General features: G+C 39.3%; 1 protein-coding gene across 1 annotated transcript; it reads left to right on the forward strand.

Annotated features, from left to right (window-relative positions):
• Positions 1-431: 431 nt before the first annotated feature.
• LOC123660309 (DNA-directed RNA polymerase, mitochondrial) lies at positions 432-23,238 on the forward strand. The gene is made up of 24 exons (XM_045595410.1): positions 432-676; positions 803-913; positions 992-1,541; positions 1,825-1,962; positions 2,610-2,784; positions 3,523-3,633; positions 3,783-3,944; positions 4,988-5,317; positions 6,201-6,341; positions 6,530-6,648; positions 6,752-6,926; positions 7,307-7,425; positions 7,703-7,912; positions 9,816-9,965; positions 10,552-10,755; positions 10,885-11,094; positions 11,473-11,627; positions 12,091-12,242; positions 15,968-16,127; positions 16,653-16,782; positions 20,097-20,204; positions 20,975-21,146; positions 21,972-22,063; positions 22,151-23,238. The coding sequence occupies exons 1-24, from the start codon at positions 529-531 to the stop codon at positions 22,275-22,277; spliced, it is 4,149 nt and encodes a 1,382-aa protein (XP_045451366.1). The 5' UTR covers positions 432-528; the 3' UTR covers positions 22,278-23,238.
• Positions 23,239-23,615: the final 377 nt, after the last annotated feature.

A 23,615-nucleotide genomic window follows, 5' to 3' on the forward strand; every position in this document is an offset into this window, starting at 1 on the left:
ATAGCCAACTTGTTATCAACTTCTGGACCAAAAAATGTCCCGCGCAATACACAAGATTTATTGACTAATTTGGATAACTATACTAGTATATTTGAATTTATTTGCAATACTATCAATGATATTTGAAACAGGATCAGGACCTTCATTCATCGGATGTGAAATTTTATTTTGATATTTCAGGCTTCGGCCTATTACAGACTTGGTTTCGACCTCGCCTATCACTTATAGACAAAGAAGAGTAGACGAAAATATGAAATTTCAGACTTGGTTTCGGCCTTACTCTACCAGTCATCGAATCAGAAGAACAATAAAGTTACTTCAGACTTGGCTCCGGCCTTTTGATATATCAGAACGAAACTTACAAATTCAGACTAGGCTGTATGGATTATAGTCCTTTGCCTTTCCCTATTGGGGATAAATTTTAAAACAACATAAGATTGTTGTCTTTAATTTCACGTGGTTGATTGTGGCTTATGTATTTTCGGCATGGATTTAGTCTTTTTCTATTAAAATATTGAAATAAAAATAATGCATCGACTTTTATCTGCTAAGAACTTATGTTACAATAAACTTCACGGTGTAGCATTTCCTGCAAATAGTTCTCTAAACAATATATCGCTTACACATGTAAAATGTTCTTTCTGTCGCAAAGTACTTTTGAATTCATCCAACACAGGTAATTATATACGTTATTAAAGAATATTAAATACTAAAAATTGCTCTAACCGCTTTTGTTTACAACAATTGGCAACATAAACATAACCTAAACAATAAGTTGCATAACAGTAGTATTTCGTTCTAGAAAATCATTTTCTTGCAAGGCATCAATCAACGAGAACGGCTAATGCTTTGAAGTCCTTGAAAAAGAAAAGGAAGCACAAAAATAACAAAAAATATGGCGAACTTTTGCAAGGTAAACCTATTCTAGGATGTTATAAAAATTTTGCATTTTATTATCGAATTAAAACTCATTATTTCTAAATATTTACAGTAAACGAAAGTAGCATGACTGAGATGCAGGTATCTATCAGCAAATTTAATGCAGCCCATCTTTCAAAACTCGCTTCTAGTCCTGTCTCCCTGTCACAACTCCATCAGTTGACGACAAAATCAACAAAAAAATCTACCAGTAAAGAAGTGGATACGGAATTGCTTCAAACAGTTAGAGAAAAAATTCTAAAGAAACCTGAACTGGAAATAAAATTAGAAGATGATAAATGTGCCCTTATTTTCACTCATCATAAAATTTCAAGTATGGAGCAAAGATTTAAAACTAAAAAATATATAGACATGGTGAAAGAGAGCTATTACAATTTTAGGAAAGCTACAATATATGATCAGCGACTTCAAGACCTAAGATATGCTATAAATGAAGGCTTGAATCAAGAATTTGACCTTAATGCTGATACTAAATATGTGTCAATAGAATCCAGTGAGCCAGAACTCAAACGTCCACATGCAGTATTCAAAGAGATGTTTATTGAAAACCACTCAGATAGCTATGATCATGAGCTTATGATGAACCATATCACAAATTTGCAGTAAGTAATTCTTTCTGTTTTTTTTGTCTGTTAATGTTCTTTGTTGTCCAACTTTACTAACTTATAAATTTCTCGTGTACTAGATATTAAAATAAAGATGTGATATTAGTTATTATTAGGACAGAAAATGATAAAAAATTTGGAATAACAAAATAATTGTTTGTTAAAGTTTATTTAGTTAATTCCGAAATGACATATTTTTTTTTGTATTGTTCTTTATGTTATTTAAATTTAATTGTTTCCAATTGGATAATAATGATTTGTTAATGTTTAATTTTTTCAGAATGCAAGGCTTGTCACACCCGGCTATTGAGGACATTTGTGATGAGACAATACACAGTGAAATAGGTGAATCTAAGTACGATGTTGACAACCTTGATAGTGAAATATCTCGGATTAAGAGCTTAAAAGTTAAAAAAGCGTAAGTTTCCGACCTCAAATTAATCTTTTCCTTTTTTCAACCTGTGTCTTTAAATATAAGTGTTGTTATTCCCAAGCTATTCCACATACTATTTATAATTTTTTTAAAGAAAGTGTATAATTTATAAGGTTTTTCTTGGTCTTTTCATAGTTTTAGTCACTTCGTCATTACAGCCTATACAGTCCACTGCTGGACATAGGCCTTCACAAGTTTACGCCAAAAACAACGCGAACTCATGTGTTTTGCCCATAGTCACCACGCTGGGCAGGCGGGTTGGTGACCGCAGTACTGGCCATGTCGCACCGAAGACGCTGCTGCCCGTCTTCGGCCTGTGTATTTCAAAGCCAGCAGTTAGATAGGTATCCCGCCATCCGTCGGCTTTTTAAGTTCCAAGGTGGTAGTGAAAGTGTGATATCCCTTAGTCGCCTCTTACGACACCCACGGGAAGAGAGGGGGTGGCTAAATTCTTTAGTACCATAGCCACACAGTACCACTTTACAGTTTACACAGTTAGTACACAGTTAGTCACTTGTTAAATTTTTATTTCTTAGTTCTTAAGAGTTATAATGTTGATATGTTATGATGCTTCACGTTGTTATGTCTTTGTAAATAAAGTAAAACTATTTGTAATTTTTATTATTATTCAGAAAACAAGCTATAAAACAGAAAAAGAAAAAGTTACGTGAAAAACGTCGTGCAGCTCAAGAGGCGAATATGAAGCAAGACAAACGAGAGTTAGAACGACAGGTCAAAGAAGAGGCCTTACAGCATATGCTAACTTCTCATTTACAACTATTATGCTCTCTTGATATGATATCTGAGGTAGATGATAGTACAATTTTTACATTTACTTCTATGTTGTTGTTGTTCACGGGCTTTTTTCCGCAACTCGACGTCGAACATATACTTCTAACTAAAACCTACTTGGAACAAACCTTTAAAAAAAAAATCTTTAAAAAACAATAAAACTGTAGTAGCATATTTTTTTAACCGACTTAAAAAAAAGAGGAGGTTACTCAATTCGCCCATATATATATATATATATATATATATATATATATATATATATATGTTTATGTATGTTTGGAGATAATTTCGTCGTTTATGAACCGATTTTGATATTAATTCTTTTTTGTTGGAAAGGAGATATCCCAAGTGTGTGTACCATGATCTGATGATGGAATCCCAGAGAAATCGAGGGAAACCCTCGAAAATCGTAGTGATGACTAGTGCGTTTGTTAATTGTTTTCGTCAACTTTCATTTGCAAGCAAACACAATTATTTAGAGATTGTATCTTTAATGAAATTGTAAATGCCTTTTAAGACATTATTTGCAGATAATATTTTATTTTTAGACACATGACCTGCTTAAGAAAGTGTTATCTGAACATTGCTCCAATTACTTAGCTTGTGCCTCTTGTGATATTAGATAAACTTAAAATGAGATTAGTTTATCTAAAAAAATATATGAATAAAAAAAAATTAAATGTAATACATTTAATACATTAGTATTTTAAAGATTCTAACAATAAGTATGATTATTTTTTTTGTTTAATTTAGGGACGTCAAGTATTGCAACATTATAGGAGGAAAAGTGCCAGGTTTCCTGAACATCCTAAAGTTTCCAGTGTTAAAGTGTATAATACACTTTTACAAGGATATGCATCATTGGTATTTATCACACCCATTTTATTTTATAATTTGTGTACAAAATAATAAATTGTTCTCAATTTCTAAATAGATTTTTCTCTAAGTTATTTTTTTTAATAAATGTTACTTGTACACAAACATTATTTTTATACATAATTTTTTTTTAACAGGGTCAAATTGATCATGCCAAAGAGTTATTATCCTTCATGTCCGAAGATAAAATTGAAGCAAATGAGCAAACATTTGCCACCATATTTGAGTGTGTTGAGAGAACAGACTTGATAAATAAGCATTCAATATTAGGGTACTATCACAGGGAAATGCAAAACAAGGTAACAAGATGACGAAGCAAATTATTTATTAATTTATTTGGGAAATAAACAATATTTAATAAGTAATAATAACATTTCATAAATCAGCAAATTTTCCACCAACTTTTAATACATATTGAAAAGTTAAGAATTGAACCTACTCAAAAAAAGTATATAACTAAAATATTATATATATATATATATATATACGGTATATATAGCAGAAAATAGTATATATGGCAGAAAGGCACTGCCTACTTTGGCATGTTACTAAAATGATATATGAAACATGAACATTACAATTATTTTTTAATACATATTTTTTGCAACAATTTGAACGTTTATTATAAAACTACGTACCTATTTAAAATTGTTGTTTGTATTATTAACAACACGCTAACCACCCTAAAATACACTCACTGATTTTCGAAATAAAATTCTTATTTTATTATTTGTTTTGGTTATAAGAAAAATAGGGCTAGAGGAACACAGGTAGCAATAACTCGGTAATTTGACAATAAAAAAATTGAGTAAAATACCATTTAAGAAACGTCATGAAGTAGGCATGTTTTTTAAACTATGGGCCACCTAGGTCTCCCTACTTTTTTTTATACCACAGGTGCTCAAACATTATCATAAAAAATTCGAATACACTATTTTTCATTTTTAAGTATTTAAAAAAAAGAAACAGTTATGGCTAGAAATATTTTGTAATGCGCTTTAGCAAGGTCGATTATCCACGGTTATTTCGAAATAAAATCAATTTGTTATTAATGAATTTGCAGCCGTAGTGCCCAAAAGTTTGAACAAACGTATCGAATTTCGTACTTAATTTTTTTTTTAAATAAACCCTAGACCGTTGCAGATAGATTAATTTTTTATTTTTTCCTGGTTGGTCCTGTGCCTTTTTTTCTGGGTTATCCATTAATTACCGGACACCTGTATATATATGTATATATATATATATATATATATATTACAAAAAAAGTAACTAAGAAAAGAACATTACACAAATAATACTTCTCTATAATATTTTTTTCTATAAATTATTTGTATTTTTTTAGGGTTTTACCTTAAATGACTTATTAGATAAAACCAAATTCGTGTATGACCAACGCGAAATAGTATTAAAAGCAGTACGAAGGTTGGAACCTGGTTTTGAACCACAGTACACACCACCCATCCTTGATTACAATTGTCCTTTACTGGACAAAATAAAGCTAGATAACAAACAAAACCGGAAGGGTCTCTTGATATCACCGGCCAGTAATCTCATAACTTTAGAAGAGTTAAAGACGAGAGGTCGAGAGCAATTGGAAATGGAAATGATGGGAGAAATTGAGGTGCAGAATATTGCGATTAAAGATGAAGAATCCAAGAATGTGGAAATATATGTAAGTTGATATTTTTATGTGAAATATATTCTTGACATTTTTAATACTGAAATTCAGTTTGGCTAAAATTAAGTTTAAAAATAGTGATTTTTAAATCGTTAGTTAGGAGATACAATTAATATTGGGCTTTACAATTTAATGTCTATATTAATAACTTTAATTAATTCGCTTCAGCCTGTAATATTCCACTACTACATGCGGGCATAGGCCTCTTTCCCCATGTAGGAGAAGAATCAGAGCTTAATCCACCACGCTGCTCCAATGCGTGTTGGCGGATATATTCCCTACTATGAGTAACGATCGCTATCAGGTGTACATGATAACAACCGGGACCGACGGCTTAACGTGCTCTCCGAGGCGCGGTGGGGAGACCCACAAGGACTGCACAAACACCCATACCACGGCAAAAACCTGTATGGCCAATACAAATGTTTGTCATGTGCGGAGATCGAACCCGCAACCGCCAGCGCAACAGGTACAATCTATGGCTGTAACCGTTGCGCCAACGCGGCGTCAATAACTTTAATTAATAATCAAGCTTATTTTGCGTTTTCATAATTGACTTAAAAAAAAGCTAATATAACAAGTCTGATGATACACATGACAATTTATAGCTAAGAATATAATGTTAATTCTATTTCAAACTTTCTAACAATTTGTACAATTTGAAGTAATTGTATTTAGTAATAAATGTTAGCAATAGTTTTATAAAGTAAATTTAGATGGCGCTGCCGTACGTTTGAATCATACTAACATTTGGTAATATTCATTTGTATTGTTTAAAATATATTACATAAAGTGCCACGCGCTTTTGAAGTATATAGTAGTTTCATAGACCTGATTCTAGCGAGTGAAAAACAATAATTATTGTGTCCTTATTCAGAGACAAAAGCTGCAGGCCGCAGAGGCGGAGTGGCGCGAGAGCATGCGCGAGGCGCTGGCGCGGAACACGGGCACGCTGCGCGCGCGCAGCTGCGCCTCGCACTGCGCCATCTCGCTCTACCCCTACCTGAAGGTCTTGTCGGTCGGTATTGTTTTACAGATTAAATATTGTTTTGACGGGTATGTGTGCGGTGGATATTCGGTTGTATGGATTTATATTGTGTACATTGCAAAGTTTACATTACTGTTGACATTTAAGAGAGCAACATTAGCTAAAATTAGCGTTACAAAAAAAATGTAATTTTACAAATTAATGATAATGATTTACAGGTGGATGACTTTGTTAATCTTATGATGAGTGAAATAGACAAATTAGTCAACGGCAGTGATTCATACAGCCCAACCCTCAAGTTGTTACAACGAGATCTAGGTACACAAGTGTATAACAAGTTAGTACATCATTATTAAATATTGACATATTTTAAAAATAATTTAATGTATTTTTTTTTTTCTTATTTTTTTATTTAATTTTTAACAATTGTATGATTTCAGATACTTAATAAAACAGTATAAAAGTAATGGTGTCCTTAAGAAAATCGAAGAGATATATGGAAAATATTGCAAATGGTATTTAGAAAGGCACTCTTTAGATGGCACAGACACACCTTACAACAGTCGTCAGGCTTGGCAAATTTTAATGCATCAGAACAGAGAGGGAGCTAGTTTGGTGGGTAAAATACAATAATATAGAGATTGTATAGGTAGAAGCTTTGTGTAATAATTGAGCATATGTATCATTAAAAATTAGAATTTTATTAGAAATAGGGTAGCACTCATACCTAATTTAGAGTACAAATATAATGTTTTTCTATTGAAGACTTTTACAAATATCTGGCAGTAGTCCATAAAAGATCTAAGATGTGTAAGTTGTCAAGGACTATTTGTTACCAAATTTATTAATTATTACTCTCGCCTGGTATAACTTTTTCTTGGAGTATTTTTTATATTTTAAACTGTTTCATTAGCAAGTCTATTTTTAATGTATTTGATATGGTTTTAAAATGACCAGGATATTCTGAAATTTTATAATTACCATTATCTTTATAGGACATTGAGGAAGCTCCTTGGTCAATGGATATTCGACAAAACATTGGAAAGTTTCTTTACAACATCATCATTAACGATGTTAAAATCGATGTCAATATGTTCAAACCGAAAGCGAAGGTGTAAGTATTAACACTAAAGCCAACAGTTTTTATGTAGGTTCTCATACACTTATAAGCACTTCACTTTGATCACTATCCGGTAGGATTTTCATCTCTATCGGTGGTTTGGAAACACACAAATATTACAAGAACAAACAACCACTAGTATATAGCGGATACAAATGTCTCTCGTGACCGGGGATCGTACCCGCAACTGCCCGTGCTGTGACTGTTGCCCCATCGCGTCGTCATCGATCTTCGTCACTTAATAGGGATAATGTTCGTGAATGTTCCCCAGCAAGCGGCTGCCGGGCGTGTACAAGGTGCACCGGCCGTGGGGCCGCCTGGTGCGGCTGGAGCTCAAGCCGCACCCCGCGCTGTCGCGCCTGTGCGCCGCCGCCGCGCGCCCCGCGCTGCGCCTGCGCACCGCGCTCGTGCCGGCGCGCGCGCCGCCCGCGCCCTGGCGCCACCACGCCTCCACGCTGCTCACGGCCACGCCGCTCGTGAGGTACCGCTGCCCCCCTGCCCTCCCCTCCCCCACCTCGCACCGCGCTCGTGCCGGCGCGCGCGCCGCCCGCGCCCTGGCGCCACCACGCCTCCACGCTGCTCACGGCCACGCCGCTCGTGAGGTACCGCTGCCCCCCTGCCCTCCCCTCCCCCACCTCGCACCGCGCTCGTGCCGGCGCGCGCGCCGCCCGCGCCCTGGCGCCACCACGCCTCCACGCTGCTCACGGCCACGCCGCTCGTGAGGTACCGCTGCCCCCCTGCCCTCCCCTCCCCCACCTCGCACCGCGCTCGTGCCGGCGCGCGCGCCGCCCGCGCCCTGGCGCCACCACGCCTCCACGCTGCTCACGGCCACGCCGCTCGTGAGGTACCGCTGCCCCCCTGCCCTCCCCTCCCCCACCTCGCACCGCGCTCGTGCCGGCGCGCGCGCCGCCCGCGCCCTGGCGCCACCACGCCTCCACGCTGCTCACGGCCACGCCGCTCGTGAGGTACCGCTGCCCCCCTGCCCTCCCCTCCCCCACCTCGCACCGCGCTCGTGCCGGCGCGCGCGCCGCCCGCGCCCTGGCGCCACCACGCCTCCACGCTGCTCACGGCCACGCCGCTCGTGAGGTACCGCTGCCCCCCTGCCCTCCCCTCCCCCACCTCGCACCGCGCTCGTGCCGGCGCGCGCGCCGCCCGCGCCCTGGCGCCACCACGCCTCCACGCTGCTCACGGCCACGCCGCTCGTGAGGTACCGCTGCCCCCCTGCCCTCCCCTCCCCCACCTCGCACCGCGCTCGTGCCGGCGCGCGCGCCGCCCGCGCCCTGGCGCCACCACGCCTCCACGCTGCTCACGGCCACGCCGCTCGTGAGGTACCGCTGCCCCCCTGCCCTCCCCTCCCCCACCTCGCACCGCGCTCGTGCCGGCGTGCGCGCCGCCCGCGCCCTGGCGCCACCACGCCTCCACGCTGCTCACGGCCACGCCGCTCGTGAGGTACCGCTGCCCCCCTGCCCTCCCCTCCCCCACCTCGCACCGCGCTCGTGCCGGCGCGCGCGCCGCCCGCGCCCTGGCGCCACCACGCCTCCACGCTGCTCACGGCCACGCCGCTCGTGAGGTACCGCTGCCCCCCTGCCCTCCCCTCCCCCACCTCGCACCGCGCTCGTGCCGGCGCGCGCGCCGCCCGCGCCCTGGCGCCACCACGCCTCCACGCTGCTCACGGCCACGCCGCTCGTGAGGTACCGCTGCCCCCCTGCCCTCCCCTCCCCCACCTCGCACCGCGCTCGTGCCGGCGCGCGCGCCGCCCGCGCCCTGGCGCCACCACGCCTCCACGCTGCTCACGGCCACGCCGCTCGTGAGGTACCGCTGCCCCCCTGCCCTCCCCTCCCCCACCTCGCACCGCGCTCGTGCCGGCGCGCGCGCCGCCCGCGCCCTGGCGCCACCACGCCTCCACGCTGCTCACGGCCACGCCGCTCGTGAGGTACCGCTGCCCCCCTGCCCTCCCCTCCCCCACCTCGCACCGCGCTCGTGCCGGCGCGCGCGCCGCCCGCGCCCTGGCGCCACCACGCCTCCACGCTGCTCACCGCCACGCCGCTCGTGAGGTACCGCTGCCTCCCCCTGCCCTCCCCTCCCGCTGAATCTGAATAGCCTATGTAAAACAACAAAGAATTTCACACTGATTTAGTTGCAAAACTGACATTATGATAATAAAGGACGCGAAAGTCTTGTTTTATTTCACTGAGAAAATGTAAAAACACACTACTTGCATGCCGCGTTCACACATTCACACAGCAAGCGCGTTTTATGCACCGCGACTGATAACTCGTCGTTTTTAATTTTTATTATTATGAGATTTTTATAGCCTTAATGTTTAGTAAAGATATCCCATAATTGTATTACATAAAGAAATAATTAATGGTTATAATCTGCAGGATGCCGTTTCATATAACGGGTCAAATGAAGCGACTAGAAGAAGCGCCTCCCAACTCCCTGTACCCAGTACTGGACAGCCTCAACCAGCTTGGTGAGGTTCCCTGGGTCATCAACGAAGCCATACTGGATTTACAATTAAAAGTATTTAGGTATGTCACTCGAAGAGTTCTATAAAGTAAGGATGAAATCATAAAGCTCCCAATATATTAGTTATTATAATCCAATGTCCTGGGTCTTAGTAAATATTACTCTGAGAAACCAACAAATTTTTGAGGTGATAACGTCTTATTCGATGAACACCAGCTGCACGCATGATAAAGTGTCACGTTCCGCCTGAATCTGAGCGTTTGCACGCGAGAGCGCGGAACAAGCGATAAAGAGGCACGATCGGCCCAAGTGTTGGCTTCTGACAAAATTTATTTCTCTTCTCGCCTAACGTCAGAGTGAAATAATTCAGTGATAATAATTCAGTTTAATTCATAAAAAGTAAGCAAGTTTTCATCAATGTTTCTTTATAACGTTATCACTTAAAACTATCGTCCGTTAAATCGACTTTATAGACGTCCAATTTTTTTTAAACATAAAATTTACCTCTAGGTAATAACTAAACAAATGTTTGCTAATATAGTAAAAAAATATATATTTTAGATAGCCTGTTTGAAAAGAAATAGAAATGGACCATTAGTGACTAGTTTTACATGAATTATTTGTATCGTATAAATTCCTGATGTGCAGGTCGGGTGGAGACAAAAAGCTGGACATCCCTCCGCCCGCGTCGTCACTCGACGCGTCGCAGCTGCCGGGCGTGGGGGGCGCGGGGGGCGCGAAGGACGCGGCCGCCGCACTGCGGGCGCGCGTCGCGCTGAACCGCGCGCGCGCGGACATGCACTCGTTGTGGTGCGATATGCTCTACAAGCTCTCCTTGGCCAATCACTACAGGTGAGCGTGTGGAGTCGATTTATTATATTGCTGCTACGAGATATTAGCTTATCCATGAATGCTCGTCGTTCATCCGACACAAACAGTGGCCGGAAGACGGTGCCATTGTGTACAACACGTCTGCCGCAGGAACAGCACGTTCTGGCTGCCGCACAACATGGACTTCCGCGGGCGCGTGTACGCGGTGGGCCCGCACGTGTCGGCGCTGGGCGCGGACGCGGCGCGCGCGCTGCTCCGCCTGGCGCGGCGCCGGCCGCTGGGCGCGCGCGGCCTGCGCTGGCTCAAGCTGCACGCCGTCAACCTCACCGGCGCGCGCAAGCGGGACACGCTGGACGAGAGGTGCGTGTGCGTGTTGCGTGTGGGTGTGGGTGTGGGAGACGCGTGGCGGCGAAGTCGTAGTCGGCGTACACAGCTCGAATTGTAGGTTTCATCTCTTCGAGTCAAATTGATTCAAGTTTGGAATCGAGTATAAATTCGAAACTTCGAATAACTAGGATGTTTTGCGATGATTCAAATTAAGAGAACTGTTTACGTGAGTGATAGTTATACTGCAATAAATAATTTTATAAACGATGAACTAAACTTCTTTAGGTATATAATACAAGTGTTTAAGCAAAGTAAGAATTAATTTTTCGTTACTATCGTATTTATGCTGATAAATTTAACAAGATGAAGAAGAAGAGAAGGAGACTAAAGATTTTTCTTCATATATAACAGATTGGCATACGCGGACAGTATTATGGACAAGATTTTAGACTCGGCGGATAATCCCCTCGATGGTGAGGGTTGGTGGAAGGAATCCGAAGAACCTTGGCAGACGCTCGCTTGTTGCATGGAGATAGCCAACGCCGTGCGTTCACCGAACCCTGAAGGTATGTTAAGCGATAACGAGTAGAGTTGACATTTGTGCTAATGTTTAAAAACTGTTTTAAAAATAATAGTGACAGCATAATATATTGCAATGTATATTTTTATTTATTTATTTGTATTTGAGAAATCAAACAATACGACTGATATAAAACTAACGAAACGTAACTCTCTCTCTTTCTATCTTCACTCACTTATATCTCCCTCTTAACTTCCGTTCGCCTCGCCTCATCGCACTTTTCGTAACGGTCTCGTCACCCGCTCACCAGCTTACTCCCCAAGTCAAGCGTGCGTAAAGAAGTTTTACTCCAATAAGAGACAATAACGAGATATCGCACAAATAGGAAACGGAAAGTTAGATAAGATATATTTATTTATACAAAGAATTTGAAAGAAATATAAAATTAAAAGTCTGCAATTAAAATATGATTAAAAATGAACAATAAGCAACGCGTATGTGCGGCGCAGAGTACGAGTGCGGGTTCCCGGTGCACCAGGACGGCTCGTGCAACGGGCTGCAGCACTACGCGGCGCTGGGCGGGGACGCGGCCGGCGCCGCCGCCGTCAACCTGGCGCCGCGCGCGCGCCCGCAGGACGTCTACAGCGAGGTGGCGGCGCTGGTGAGCCTGCTGCGTGCACTGTGGACTCGGACTGACAGCCATTGGCAGCGAACTTGCCAGCTACTCTTTTTAAAATCATCGCTTACATTTGTCATTTATAAAGTGATTTTGCCCATTGTTACAACTACAACCTTAAATTACATTTATCAAAACAATATAACGAAATACGTTATACAAAATATTTATCTATAATGATGTCATACGACCTCCACAAGTCACAGCTGTTGCTAATTCCACCCCCGGCCCCCTTACTCTACTTGAGAGCAGTATCATCTCACTACTATTACTGGTACTGTCCCAGTTAGGCCGTTCCACACTTTCAGCAATATATTATCTGTTGTTCCCTATTATAATAAAATCTCCTGTTAATAGCGTTACTGTCTTCTGATTAAATTTTAACCATTAGACTAGCCCGTTGACATAGCTAGTTTTCTGTAAGTAGTAGTAGTTTTGTTGTAGGTTGTGGTCTTGATTCCTGCCCCAAGTCTGGATGTAATGTATGTTTATATTACAATCAGATATATGTATTATTTGTACATATATATATATGTTACAAAAAAAATGGGCGATGGGCGATCTAATGAAAATGGGCGATTTTTGGATTTAGTAATTAGCAACTCTCACTGTGTTGTGAGTCGCAATGATTCTCCTCTTACAAAGGAAGATGTCCATCATCCCACACTTAAGGTGAAATTAAGTATTGCTTATGATAGATCTACTTTTTCCACTCCTCGTAAGGTACGGTTATTTCGAAATGCTAATTATAATGAAATAAATAAAGTCATATCTGGTATTGATTGGTGTCATTTGCTTAGTAACGGTGATATCTCTGATGCTATTAATTTATTTTATGATACTATTAACTCCATAATTTCGCAATATGTTCCAATAAAAACTTTAAAAGGCGATAAAAGGTATCCTTTTTGGTATACTAACGGTCTAATAAAAATAATATGTGATAAGTTGCGTTGTCATAGGCGATGGAAAATCTATGGTCGAGTATCTGACTACAACATGTTCAGCTATCTGAGAAACCGTCAAAAACAAGTCCAAATTGAGTGTTATGATAAATATATATATCAATCAGAATTAAAAATTAATAGGAATAGTAAATTTTTTTGGGCTTTCATTAGGTCTAAAAGGGCTTCAGTAAATATACCTAAAGATGTTTTTTTCAAGAATGAGTGCACCTCCGATGCAAGTAAAATATGTCAATTTTTTAACGAACACTTTAAATCTGTCTATTCAGCGCCGCCTAACATTGCTAGTTCTTATGGGTCACAAGGTAATGTGTCTTCTAATAGTAATTTGTCGTTAGGACGTATTGAGCTTACCGTTAATATTGTTATGAAATATCTCAAGCAGTTGAAAGTTGATAAGGGTTCGGGACCGGATGGCTTGCCACCTATTTTTTTGCAATTGTGCCACAAATCTTTAGCTTATCCGCTTCTGCTTTTGTTTTCTTTATCTTTACGATCGGGTATCATGCCTGATATTTGGAAACGATCTTACGTTGTTCCTGTGTACAAGTCTGGTGATAGGCATAATATTGAAAATTACAGACCGATTTCAAAATTGTCTACTGTTGCTAAATTGTTTGAGAAAATTGTGTATGACAATATTTATCCGAGTCTTAGACCTTTCTTAATGAGTCAGCAGCATGGGTTTGTGGACGGGAGATCAACGGAGAGTAATTTGTGTGAGTTTGTCCAACGCGTTTCTATTGCCATGGATCAGGGTTACCAGGTGGATGTCGTGTATACCGACTATTCTAAGGCATTTGATAAGATACCGCATGCAATATTGATAAATAAACTAGAAAGAGTCGGTATACATGGCGATCTACTTCGATGGCTTTCTTCTTACCTATATAACCGTAGCCAAGCAGTGACAGTGAAAGGGCATGTTTCCTCTTTTGTGCCCGTTTCTTCTGGTGTACCCCAGGGCTCGCACCTTGGTCCTCTACTTTTCAATATTTTTATAAATGATATACATAAAATTTTCGAGAATTCAGATATACTTCTTTATGCTGATGACATGAAAATTTTTAGGTGTGTATCTAATAATTCTGACTGCATACTACTTCAGAGTGACTTAAACAAATTGTGTGATTACTGCTCAGTGAATTCTATGTATCTGAACATAAAAAAATGCTACGTGATATCCTTTTCTCGTAAGACTAACACAATTAATTTTAATTATCAACTTAATCAAGAGCCAATAACACGAGTTACCGAGGTGCGAGACTTGGGTGTTTACATCGATAACAAATTGACTTTTAAGTCACATATTAATTATGTTACTGCTAAAGCATTCCGAATGCTTGGCTTTGTGTTGAGAGTGGGACGTGATTTTAAAAATGTCAGCACAATTATTCTCCTTTATAACTCTTTTGTAAGATCTATCTTGGAATACTGCTCAACTGTATGGAATCCATTTTACAAATGTCATGTTGCTCAATTGGAAAAAATTAATTATAAATTTATAAAATTTTTAAGTTACAAAGCTTCGCCGCATATTCAAGATATCCCGTATATTCCTTCTTTTGAAAGTCGTCGATTGGAGAGAGACCAAATATTTTTATTTAAGTTACTTCGTAATTTTATTGATTCCCCTTATCTACTTAGTCATATATTATTTAGGTGTCCCAAAATAAATACACGTAATCAGTCCCTATTTTATGTGCCTAGAACTAGGACCAAATATACGCAGAATAATTTTACTTTTAGAGCATGTAAAATGTACAACCAATGTTTTCATCACATTGATTTTGCAACTTGTTCAGTGCAATCTTTAAGGAGTGAATTACGATATGCAATAAATTTTTAATTTTTAATTTATCATTAATTATTTACATAATTCATGAATTTCTAGTAGGTTGGTTTGATTTTGTTATAAATTAATTTAATTATAATTGTATTATAGTTGGTATGATTAATTTTTAATGTTGTATATATCTGAATTTTATTATCTTTTAATTATTTATTATTTAATGGATGATTGTATGAAATGTTTCTATTCGTACATGTTTACCTAATTATTCAATTTACTACTGTTGAATTATTTATATTTCTGTGTGTATCGATTATTTCTGATTAATGTGTGCTTTTTAGCTTATTAATGAATTGTTTACTATTGGAAACTTTATTGGTTTATGTATTAGTTTTATATGATTTTTTTCTTTGTATTACTGTACTGTTTGTTTCCTAAATAAAATAAAATAAAATAAATAAAAGTACAAACTGGCTGTTGTCTGAAATAGAGACATTAAATTGCCTATTTAAACATATTTATACATAAGTACATTAATTAATTAAACATATATATACAATAAAATGACAATCGCTTTGGTGTAATAGTGCGTGTGCCGTGTCGGCGGCGCCTAAAACACCGAGGATCGCGGGTTCGATTCCCGATCTGAGTGGATATTTGTGTTTATTCAAATATTTATTTCCGGTCTGGTTGTTAGTCCTCGTGGGTCTCCCCACCGTGCCTCGGAGTGCACGTTAAACTTAAACTCCAGGTTGCTATCGTGTACATCCGATAGCGCTCGTTACTCATAGTGGGGAATATAGGGAGCAGCGTGGTGAATTAAGCTCAGATCCTTCTCCTACACGGGGGAGGAGGCCTATGCCCAGCAGTGGGATATTACAGGCTGAAGCGTACAGAATAAAAGGCGAGAGCCGAGCGCAGCGCGAGCGTGTAGTACAGAGCGCGGCCCGCAGGTGGAGAGCGCGCGCGAGCGGGACGCGCAGCTGGGCGCGGCGGCGGCGCGCGCGCTGGCCGGCTTCGTGCGGCGGAAGGTCATCAAGCAGACCGTCATGACCACGGTCTACGGCGTCACCAAGTTCGGCGCGCGCCTGCAGATCGCTAAGCAGCTCAAAGGTGACTGGACTCACCTCCCGACCTCCACCGATCGACCTCAACCGATCGACCTCCACCGATCGACCTCCACCGATCGACCTCCACCGCTCGACCTCCACCGCTCGACCTCCACCGCTCGACCTCCACCGCTCGACCTCCACCGCTCGACCTCCACCGCTCGACCTCCACCGCTCGACCTCCACCGCTCGACCTCCAGCGCTCGATCGACCGAGAGGCGACACAACTAAAATAAACTCAAATATATCAACGAAATATTTTAGCTTGTCTACGATTATTCTCGTACTACAAAACACACAATATGTAAAAATGAATCACTGACATATTATATGTATTTGCACAACCTCCGAAAGATTGGATCAAGTTGAATAATTCTTTTTTTGCGTTCGTTATTGTCAGGACGAGGCTTGTATGAAAGAAAATCGAAAAAAAAAACGCTGTTTACGAAAAAGAAAATTAGGCTACAAAGTTAAATGAAATGTAACTAATTAGTATTTTATACGTTAATAAAGATGCATCTGTCTGCAGACATAGAGGAGTTCCCCCCGGAGCACGTGTGGCCGTGCTCGCAGTACCTCACGGCGCGCACCTTCGACTCGCTGCGGGAGATGTTCACCTCCACCAAGCTCATCCAGGACTGGTTCACCGACTGCGCCAAGTGAGTGTATAGCTAGCGAGTTAAAAGCTGCTTTATTAGATAAAATGCTCAAATCCGACATGCCAACATTATTTACGGGCGCAAAATTTACTTTTAAAATTTTATCTCACACACAGCGGTAAAGGAAATAAAATGAGGATTACTTTTACAGATGCTCAATAATTTTAATTTCTAATTTTTTACCATAAGGTGTTCTGTGATCTCATTGAATCTTCTATTTTTGAATATTTCTTTTGAAATTGAACGGTTTAGAGCCAAACTAATCACTAAATTTAGGAACCGGGCTTTAATGGTCTAATGGACGCTTTCGTTTTTATCTACTCATGTCTCACCAGACCTACCCAGCTTTTCATTTGAAACAGTCTCGCTAGAAAATATTAAGAAGCATGTCCGATCTATATCAACTAAAGCGATTGGTAGCGACAACCTCAGTCTTGACATGATTCTTCCGGTGTTGGAGGACATTGCACCTGCAATAACCCACATAATAAATTTTCACTTACATGCAATGTCTTTTCATCATTATGGAAGAAAGCCCTTGTACTACATAAACCTCTAATCCTACAATCCCCTCTCAATTTCGGCCTATATACATTCTTCCCTTACTCTCCAAAGTTCTAGAATCCGTTGTTCATAATCAAATTTACACTCATCTCTCTTCTTACAACCTTATATGTCCTTATCAATCAGGTTTCTGTCCTTATCACAGCACAGTTGGAGCGCTGCTAAATGTGGCGGAGGATGTGCGGTGTGCAATGGATCAAACCAAACTCACTGCCATTATCTTGCTTGACTTTAGCAGGGCTTTTAACTCAGTTGATTACGACATTCTTCTTAGTACCCTGCGCACGGTTAATATTTTAACCGTAGTTATTGACTGGTTTCACTCCTATCTCTCTGGACGTCAGCAGTGCGTGTCTTTCAACAACAACATGTCAGATTGGATGGAACCTACTACTGGTGTTCCACAAGGTGGCGTCTTATCTCCTTTGCTATTTTCTGTGTTCATCAATAATGTTTCTTGTGTTATCACTTCTCCCTTTCACTTGTATGCAGATGACTTACAAATATACAGACACTTCAAGTTGACTGAGCTGCATGAGGCTGTTGAAACTTTAAATAGCGACCTTGCTGCAGTTCAGGTCTGGGCTAAATCTTTTGGGTTGTTGGTCAATCCTGCTAAATTACAAGCTATTATTATTGGAAGTAGTCGATTGAGAAGCAGACTTGACTGGGAATTGGTTTCTAAAATCTCATTCTCGGGGGTTCCGATTCCTTACTGTGATAAAGTTAGGAATTTAGGGCTCATTATGGACTGCAATTTATCCTGGGCAGGTCATGACAGCGAAGTCAGCAGAAGAATACACTTAACATTCCACTCTCTCAAGCGTCTCCAACGTCTTTCACTTCCTGCTCTCTCCTACTCGTTCCAGGCGCCCTGACAGTAAAGTTATTTCATTTACGTTAAATTCATTTACGTTACGCGCCTCCATACTATGGAACAAACTCCCAAGTGGCATCATAACTAGTCCTTCCCTTGTTTCCTTTAAATATAAATTAAACACTTGCTTTCACTAGCTAATGTGTAATCATCTATATAGAATATGTATGTATTTACGTATGTATTGTAGTGTGAGTATGTATATGTTTTATGTATATGTAGTGTATTTTTGTATGTATCTTTATATGTATTTGTTAGTATGTAGTAAATTATATATTTTTTAAATATATATGTATAAATTTATTAAATTTATCATCTTTGATTTTTTCTTTTTTTAACCGACTTCCAAAAAAGGAGGAGGTTCTCAATTCGACTGTACTTTTTTTTTATGTATGCTATCAGAACTTTTGACCGGATGGACCGATTTCGACAAATTTTGTTTTAATCGAGAGGTGGCGTGTGTCAAATGGTCCTATTTAAATTTATTTGAAATCTAACAACTACTTTTCGAGTTATATCTATAGTCTGTTCAACGAGAAGAGATACCAAATGTAAACAAAGCCCATCATTTTTTCGTAGCGACGACGGAACAAACAAAATATAGTCTATCTCTTTCTATCTTGTTTGTTTGCTATCTGCTACACGTCTCTCTGCAAGATCGAACGATATTTTAACTGGCCTTGAAAACAATCGGACCGCGTACGGCCCTTCGAATTTGTATTATTTATTTTTATTTCATTTCGTGTCCTGAAGCGCTCGGGTGATTTTTTATATTTTGATAATTATTATTTAAGAAGTATCAAATCTTAAATACATAATTATATTTAATTAATTATATTTAATTCAGTAATTACAAAATATAAATATAATTTACATTTAAAATTTTTGTGTAAGTAAAAAAAAAGGTTACAAAATCCTGCATAGTTGAATGACCTCGCATTTGGTTTGTTTACATTTGGTATCTCGGCTCGTTGAACGCACTATAATAATGCGTTTTTACTTGACGCTTTTTTCGTCGACCTACGTTGTATTATACCGCATAACTTTCTACTAGATGTACCGATTTTGATAATTCTTTTTTTGTTGGAAAGAGGATATCCCTAGTTTGGTACCATGATAAGGAAACCAGGATCTGATGATGGGATCCCAGAGAAATCGAGGGAAACTCTCGAAAATCCGCAGTAACTTTTTACTGGATATACCGATTTTGATAATTTTAGATTTAATCGAAAGCTGATGTTTATCATGTGGTCACATATAAATTTTATTGAGATCTAATAACTACTTTTTGAGTAATCTTTGATAACGCGTAGTTACTTGACTATTTTTTCGTCGATCTACGTTGTGTTACGCGTCGATGTAATTGAAGTCAGTTTTTTTTTACGTTATTTTTTTTGTTCTTAGTAAATCTTCTTGCACTGTTTGCCTCGCTATATAAAACACTTACTCATGACCATGGGTTGACTGGAAGAAATCTCTTTCAGTGATAAGTTCACCTTTGCCATAAACCTTATTATGTTGTTGTTACATGTATTTTTTGAGTGCAATAAAGTATATATATGGACCGGTAGTTTTAGTAGCTAAAAAACCTTATTATATTTACCGTTGCACTACAGCTAATTTTTTTTCCGCTAGCTTTTCCCTCACCTGATGGTAAGCAATTACCGTACGCTTACGTTGTACTCACCAAAAAGAACACAACACTGCTCGAAAACAGTATCACTTAGCTGTGATCTTCTGTAAGGTCGAGGTACTACTCCAGTCGGGCTGCTCCATATTTTGAGCAAGAAAATTCCTTTTGTGCCCTACCTCAATTTTAAGTCTTGTTCTCATTGATGCGCTATAAAATAATAAACGCCGTGTGTGGTCGCAGGGTCGTCTCAGGAGTGTGCGGAGAGAGCGTGGAGTGGGTGACGCCGCTGGGGCTGCCCGTGCTGCAGCCGTACTACCGCCGCGCGCCCGCCGCGCCCGACCTGCACCAGTCTGTCGCTTGCATTATAATTTTACTTTACACTTGCCTATATAATACAGTTTAGCGATTGCTTCATACGAATACGGACTCGCACAACTTATTGAATGTTTAAGTAATTTGATATATTTTGGCAAGTAATCTATTGCTAAATTATTATGTCAGGCTGCAGCTTACATAGATTATTTATTGTTTTAAAGAAGAATTGTGTCGTACCTTTTGTGCGTTGGACGATGATCATTTATTATTCTTGTTTTATTTTCATTTAAAATAATAATAGCCTAGTATTGTAACTTTCCAAAAAACTTTTTTATATTTTCAAATCTTCTGATATCAACCACTGATATTAATATCAATAAATAAATAAACACTTCACACTTAATGGCATCAAGTAGAATTTTCTTCAGGGTCTGTCCAGAAACACACAATACACAAGCACAACACGCCGTAGTATACCTTATTGTGTAACAATGATTAATGATAATTAGTATAATACAGTCCAATATTAACCCAACTCATAACCATTCACAGAAGTTCATGCACAATGAAGCTGTGCAACGCCTTAATTACAATACGAAAACTGACATCTTCTCTGCACATTCTATTTTTTCCCATCTTCCGATCTCCGCCACTAAAGTCAGTGTATCTTATAATATAACAATTTTAAATAATAAAGCTACAGTTACATAAGTAACCCAACACTCGCCACTAAAATTAGTACATCTTATTGTATTACGATGTCCAATAATAACGCTACGACCCAGTAACCCGCCCCGCACCAGGCGGCCGTGCACGATGAAGCAGCGCAACGCCTTCCCGCCCAACTTCATCCACTCGCTGGACTCGTCGCACATGATGCTCACGTCGCTGCACTGCGAGGCGGCCGGCGTGAGCTTCGTGTCCGTGCACGACTGCTTCTGGACGCACCCCGACACCGTCGACACCATGAACCAGGTCACTGTGGCTCTTTTTTATATATAACTAGATCGGCATACAAGCGTGCGCCCACTTGATGGTAAGCGATTACCGTAGCTTATAGACGTCCGCAAAACCAATTCAAGGATAGAGTCGGCATCACAAGCGTGTTGCCGACTCTATCCTCAATTCCCATCAGGAGCAGAACTACTGCTTGAAAACAGTATTATATAACTGTGGTCTTCTGTAAGTCCCCAGTCGGGCTGCTCCGTATTTTGAGCAGGAAATTTCCTGCTGTGTCCTACCTCAGCCCTGTTAGCTAATACTGAGCGATTAGCGATAAATGTGCAATTACCGCACAATCGATTGCTCTGCATTTCTTAATTCAAATTTTGCTTTGAAATATGTGCCGGAAATGCTTAAATAGCGATATTTGTTAGTTTTTTATTTAACTCCAATCATTTTCTTGATTACGCAAAAAGTCTGGCTACTCAACTCAACTTATTGCACTACTGGTTTCGGTATTGGTCACTTGACTAGTTTCTCGTATACTCGCTCGATTTGTTGTTCAATTAGTCACTTGTCTGGTTGCTCTACTAGTTGGTTAATTTCTTACGCGACTAGTTGTTTAGTTGCTGCATTGTTTGATTAGATAATAATTATCTACTTAGATACTAAGATTTATTGCTAACAGCAACTAGTAGCTGAACTCGTTGCTCAACTAGTTGTCCGACCAGTTACTATGACTGAAAACTTGAAACTGAAATATAAGAAAGCAATATTCACCACAAAAGACAGTTTTAGTAACAAAAGACAGTTTTTAGTATAATTTTAAATTTTAACGATTGAACTTTTAATTTTCAGATATGCAGAGAACAATTTGTCGCTCTCCATTCGCAACCAATCTTAGAAAACTTATCCGATTTCCTCACGAAGCGTTATAGCTACCCGGAGAGGTATTACTTTTAATAACTTTTGTTTTCTTTATTATATGAAACTATATTTTCTATAAGGTTTTTAACAATTTTTTCTCTTTCTTTTAGTGAACTTGAAGAGGGCACAGTTGGTGCAGCGAATAAAAATCGCGTCAATTCCTTGCTCAAGAGGGTTCCAGAAAAAGGAGATTTCGACATTAAGAGTGTTCTTAAATCCGTCTATTTCTTTAGTTAGGAAGAGCATTTGTTACAATTGATATGAAATATTTGTAAGATACTTGTTAATGTGTGATTATATATTGAACTATGTCGGGAAGGAATTTGTTGTATGAGATACGGAGTGATTGTGTGTCTCGAAAGGAATTTTAAATTCTAATTTTTTTTATACCTTTGATAAAGAATCTAAAAAGACACACAATCATATAGACTGATATAGTGTATGCCGGTATATATAAGCTACTGCTACTTACATGAATTTTGATATATTTTAATGAAATTATCGTGTGCGTAAAGTAGTGTATCTTTTGTGGTAGTCATCTTTTTATAAACCAGATGAGACAGACTAGAGCATTATAGAATTAAAATTAGCAATCAAATCAGTATTCATAATAGAAATCAGCCCACTGGCTGGTATAGATGACATCTCCAGAACTAGAGGTATCTTAAGTTTTACTTTTTTCCCCCAATGTGTTTCTTGATTTATTTATATTTGGCGCTGTTACGTGGATGGCCTAAACGAGTACTACATCTATGTGTAGGGTTATCTCAAAGTAAATTCGTCACATCGTTTCCTCCCCTCTTGAGCTTGACAATTTTCATAATTTGAAAGACCTGTAGCTATCATATTGATAGAGATTTGTAAAAAAAATTAAGTCTATACTTCATGTTTTGTTCATAAAAATGTATTCATCTTGTATATTTTGTTAAAATTTGAAAAATTTGATGGAACTTTTTGTTTCAATCATTTTTTAGTTATAAAAAGTTCCTGATTTTAGTTACTCGATTATAATGTAGATATGTTTTACTTTAGCTCACAAAATCAACGGGTAGATTACTTATCATTATAGAAAAAAAGAATAATAATAATAATAATAATAATAATAGAGTTCCATGTTAGACCTATTTAGTTTTATCTTTTGTTGTGCAAAATATTAGACTGTGATTTATTAGTAATAAAATATAAGCAGTTAAAATATCGTGACTTTTTTATTTCCTATTACAATAAAAGACTCTTTAGAAATAAAATTATTTATTTCCGGTACAAAATTCAATTGACATTTACACAATCTACAAACACAACACAAAATTTAAAGACCTACATTGACTAAGAAAAAATAGTAATGATTAAAATATAATTTAGAAAATCTAAAGCAATTTATAGAGGACATAGATTACAAAACTTTGGCAACAGACTAAAAATGGAACAATTGCTTGACTGAATATTTGGCGCAGTGTACTCTACGGTTAATTTACGTGTTTCTTATTAAAAAAAGAAATAAGTTTCTAGAAATATAACATTAAATAATTTTAGGGTTCCGCACCTATTGCTGAAAATACTTTCGTTAATTCAGGA

This window comes from Melitaea cinxia, chromosome 15 (assembly GCF_905220565.1).
Source record: "Melitaea cinxia chromosome 15, ilMelCinx1.1, whole genome shotgun sequence".
NCBI classification, from domain to species: domain Eukaryota; kingdom Metazoa; phylum Arthropoda; class Insecta; order Lepidoptera; family Nymphalidae; genus Melitaea; species Melitaea cinxia.

Excerpts from the sequence above, each read along its gene's own strand:
- LOC123660309 (XM_045595410.1), top strand. The coding sequence starts at position 529 with ATGCATCGACTTTTATCTGCTAAGAACTTATGTTACAATAAACTTCAC. Across the intron at positions 3,634-3,782 it reads TACAAGGATATGCATCATTG|GGTCAAATTGATCATGCCAA; the intron begins GTATTTATCACA and ends TTTTTTTAACAG. Across the intron at positions 6,649-6,751 it reads GGTACACAAGTGTATAACAA|ATACTTAATAAAACAGTATA; the intron begins GTTAGTACATCA and ends GTATGATTTCAG.